Source organism: Meles meles, chromosome 2 (genome assembly GCF_922984935.1).
Source record: "Meles meles chromosome 2, mMelMel3.1 paternal haplotype, whole genome shotgun sequence".
In the NCBI taxonomy this organism is placed as follows: Eukaryota; Metazoa; Chordata; class Mammalia; order Carnivora; family Mustelidae; genus Meles; species Meles meles.
Window position 1 is genome coordinate 148,298,659 of NC_060067.1, and position 4,462 is coordinate 148,303,120.

General features: G+C 54.7%; 1 protein-coding gene across 1 annotated transcript; it reads right to left on the bottom strand.

Annotated features, from left to right (window-relative positions):
* Positions 1-1,283: 1,283 nt before the first annotated feature.
* Positions 1,284-2,965, bottom strand: POU4F2 (POU class 4 homeobox 2). Its single transcript, XM_045998510.1, has 2 exons — positions 2,681-2,965; positions 1,284-2,225 (listed from the first exon to the last, which is right to left on the bottom strand). The coding sequence occupies exons 1-2, from the start codon at positions 2,963-2,965 to the stop codon at positions 1,284-1,286; spliced, it is 1,227 nt and encodes a 408-aa protein (XP_045854466.1).
* Positions 2,966-4,462: the final 1,497 nt, after the last annotated feature.

The following is a 4,462-nucleotide window of genomic DNA, read 5'->3' on the forward strand; positions in this document are numbered from 1 at the left end:
TGTAAATGTTAAAATGTAGTCAATAAAGCAGTTCAAAACAAGATGATTGAAATACCTTGGTGAAATCTTAGCATCTGGAAGGGCAAACACCAAGTGGCAAATGCACCTAAAGCTAGAAAATGATGCATCATAGTCATGCTTCCAACTGCTTCACTTCTTCTCTTCCATTAGATGTGTGTGTGTGTGTGTGTGTGTGTGTGTGTGTGTGTGTGTAAGGGTGAGTGAGAGAGCATGTGTAGTGGGGACAATGTGGGAATCCCCATTAAATATGTAACAAAGTAAACAATACTTTAGACAGTGAATCAGGTCTACACAATTAAGATATCCATTACTGAGTGTCGACTCACAAATCAGAACACTACCAGTAAAAACAAAGAAAAAAAACAATCATTCAAAGTGAGCATATACAAATGGGCCAAAGGAACACAGTATAAGAGGAAAGCCATAAAAATTCAGTGAACTCATGAAACATAAAATTGTTTAACTCCACTAGCCATACATTTCCCCCGTTTGTTAGACTAAAGAAGTTTAATTAATTAGAATGTGCACAAATTAAGTTGCTAGAGAGATAAATTAATAATTTACAGAGGGTTGTTCGGCAATAATCTAATAATAGCTTTCAAGATCAGTGAACACAGCAGGCGCGACTCCTTTCTTAAGCATTAACACTTCAGAGAAGGAAGAAGGGGGTAAGAACCACAATAAAAATATATATATAATATACAGTGTAAATGCAGAAAATCTGCCATCTTTTTTTAATTCAAAATACTTTAGAGATGTCTCTATCACATTAAGCATCAACTCTAGTTTAAAGTTTCAGTCCTGAATCGATTTCTATTTCTGAAAAATAGCTGCAAAGTGTACTTTTAAACTTGAACAAGGGTGCTGTCCTTAGAAATAAAAACAAATCTTACTTGATCATTTTGGGGGCCTTTTAAAAGGCTGTCTCGTCTGCTTTTCTGCAAACAGCCAGCTCCAGACTTCTTGGGAAGAAGCCGAGGTGCCTTTTCCGGACGGGGTGGGGTTAAAAGGGACAACTTTGCTACAACTTGACAAATCCCTTCTTTTGTTTTTCTCTCCTTTGAGAAATGGTTTCACATTCTCACCGGGCTGGGGTTCATTTGCTCGCGCGTTCGCTCGCTCTCCAATCCTCGCTTTCTCCTTATTCACATTTACTGGAATTGTTTCTGGTAGCCAACGGTGGAAAGAAAAGAGGCAGGTAAGAGAGAAGGAGGGAAAAGAGGGAATGAGGAGGGGCTGTCCCTGGAGAGGCCGAGGGTCTCCTAAATGCCCGCAGAATATTTCATTCTTTTCTGTTTCTGCCTCTGGTTGCAGAACCAGACTCGCACCACATTTTTCTTAAGGTCCAGCTTCTCCGCGATGGCGGCGATCTTCTCCGAAGAGGGCCGCGGCTGGATGGCGAAGTAGGCTTCCAGCGAACGCTTCTCTGGCGCGGCGATAGAGGTGCGCTTGCGCTTCTTCTCAGCGCCGTTGAAGAGCTCGGGCTTGGTGAGCTTCTCGCGGTGGGACTTCTCGGCTTCCTCGAGCCACGCTTGCAGGATGGGTTTGAGTGCGATCATGTTGTTGTGCGACAACGTCAGGGACTCGAACCTGCAGATGGTGCTCTGGCTAAGGGAGCCCACGCCAGGGATCTTGAGGTTGGCCAGCGCGGAGCCCACATCGGCCTGGGTCACCCCCAGCTTGATGCGTCGCTGCTTGAAGCGCTCCGCGAATGCCTCCAGGTCCCGGGGGTCGGCGTCCACGTCGCTCATGCAGCCCATGTGTGAGGGCAGCCCATGCGCGTGGGCCATACTGAGAGCTGCTTGGTGCATGGGGTTCATGGTAGCCATGTGCGGCGCGTGAGTTGGCGTGGACACTACGGCGCCGTCGGGGCCAGCCATGGCACCCAGGGCCAGCCCGGGACTCAGGTGCTCCAGCAGCTCGCCCTCAAGCGCCTGATGCGGCTGATGGTGGTGGTGGTGGTGGTGGTGGTGGTGATGGTGCGTGCCCGCCAGCGCGGATGGGTGCGAGATGGGCACCGACGAAGAAGAGGCAGCCGACGTGCACGGGATGGTGTTCATGGTGTGGTAGGTGGCGTCCGGCTTGAAGGGGCTGTGGTGGGGCGGGTGGTGGTGGTGGCTCTTGCTCTGGGAGACGATGTCCACGGCCGCCAGAGCCTCGGCTCGGGCCAGCAGACTCTCATCCAGCCCGCCGAATATATTGCTCTGCAATTGCAAGTAAAAGGCACACATTACGCTCAACAGGGAATTGTGCGCACTCTCTCCGGAAGCCCCGGCACAGCGCTCGACAACACCGCCGCGCCTACAACATTCCCAAAACGTTGAAATAATAATAATAATAATAATAATAATAATAATAATAATAATCCCGAAAGTAGCAGGTGAAGCGGAGAGGAGGGAAGTCACTGAGAAAAAACGAGCGTGCACGAGGAGGAGGAAAGTGAGCCTGCAAACAACACAACACAACACGCGCACAGGCAACATCCCAGGTCATAAAAATTAATATGAAAGAAAAGAGCCGCTGAATACATAAGAGAGAGAGGGGGGAAATTGGTTGGTGGTGTGGGGTGATTTGCTGTGCAGACATGAAAAAAACATCAAGCAGATAAAGGGGGCTGTCAAAATGTGCCTTTAAGCAGTGATTATGCAGAAATACGCACCGGTGGGGTTGGAAGACACGCTCTCCGCATCGCCTCGGAGCCCCCGCCGCTGCTGCCGCTGCTGCCACTGCTACTGGAACTGCTGCTACGGCCTCCACCGCCCCCGCCACTGCCACCGCCGCCGCCAGCATTGCTCGAGCTGCTAGGGGAGCTAGCTGAGGGCGCCGCGGGCGCGGAGGAGCCGGGCGAGGCGCTGTGCAGTGCCGAGTACTTGGGCTCCACGTGCAGGCTGCCGCTGTGCGGCATGCTGAACGCCTGCTTGCTGTTCAGGGACATCATCATCATCTTCCCGGTCCGCCCGGGCGCTCTTCCGTAGCGCGCTCACAGGTTCCGTCTGCCAGGACCCTCTTAAGAAGTGCTGGGTGAGCGCAGGAGCAGGGAAGGGCAGTGCGAAGTTGCGCTCTCCCGCCACCGCTCCCAGCTCTGTGCTCCTTGCCGGGACTGTGCGCTCCTCCTCTGGCTCGGCCGTCCGATTAAGGGTTTGCTGGGCTCCGCTAGGCGCTGGCTGCAGACCTGGGCGCCCGAAACTGCCCCTGCGCCTCGCGGCCGCTGAGTTATACTCCTCTCTCCCCGCGCCTGCCCCTACCCCCGCCCTCTCTCCCTCCCTCCCGCGCGCCTCCGCCCTCCTTGCCAGTAAGTGCCGGTTTCTCCTGCTTGGATTCTAGTGTCGCCCCTTCTCTCTCTTGGCTCCCTCCCGAGTCGGGTGCGTTCAGATCTCCAGATACCCGCCTCCCTCTCCCCGCTGCGCCCTCCACCTCCCTTCCGGGCCCCCTCCCGTGTGTTGAGGCCTCCGCCCCTTCCCGGCGCCCCGCAGTTCTCACTTTCTTTAGTGTCCCCGATCAACCCCACCCCACTGTCTAGGTCTGCGCTCCAGTCGCCGGGCAGTCCCTAAAAGCCGGCCTCCAGCCCCTCCTGCTTCTTCCGCCTAGTCTCTGCCACGCCGGGAAAAAAACTCTTAAATAAAGTTGAGGGCTAGCCAGCGTTGGGTGGGTTGTTTTTTCCCCCAGACTAGTAGGAGCGTCTTACCTGGCTGCTTCCCCCCTCCTGCTTACCGCTAAGTTCCAGGCCTCCACCCCGACTTGGCCCGCCCCTCCCCGCAGCGCAGGTGACCCCGATCTCCGACTCCCGGCGGAAGGAGAGTAAGCGGACACAGCCACCGACCCAGCTACTCCGCGCTGCTCTGCTCTTCCGCCAGGTGCAAGCCTCATTCGGCGCTCTGCGCGGCGCCCCCTCGGCCCGGCGGGTGCCTGGTGCCGAAGAGACATGGGGTCGAAAGACAGGGCTGCAGGGCTTTCTCTCACTCGATTTCTCTCAGCTCTCAGCGGATTGGACGGCCACGGAGCCAGCTCGGGTCGCCTATGCGCATGCGACTCCCCCCTCCCCAACCCTGTCTACTCCCCTCCACCTTACCCCCCCCCCCCAACCTCCGCTAGCCGGCACCCACTCCTCTCCACTCTCTTTTCTCTTCCTCCGGATATTCCTCCTCCTCTTCCCAGTATCCAAGTTCAGCGTGAGTTGGGTCTTGGGCGGCAATCCTTTGGCAAATCCTGCCACTCATTTTATTATTCTTCATTAGCCACAATCAAAAGAGGAAGGGGCAATTGATGGAGAGGCAGGGCCAGAGATCACAGAGCGCATGTGCTGCTGAACACACACACCCCCCCCCCCCCAGCATACACATACGCACACACACACACGCCCTCGGGTGTTGGCACAAACCCCACTTATCTTCATTTCCACAGCCGCTCAATGCAGAGAGCCTATTTTTAGCCAACACTTTGC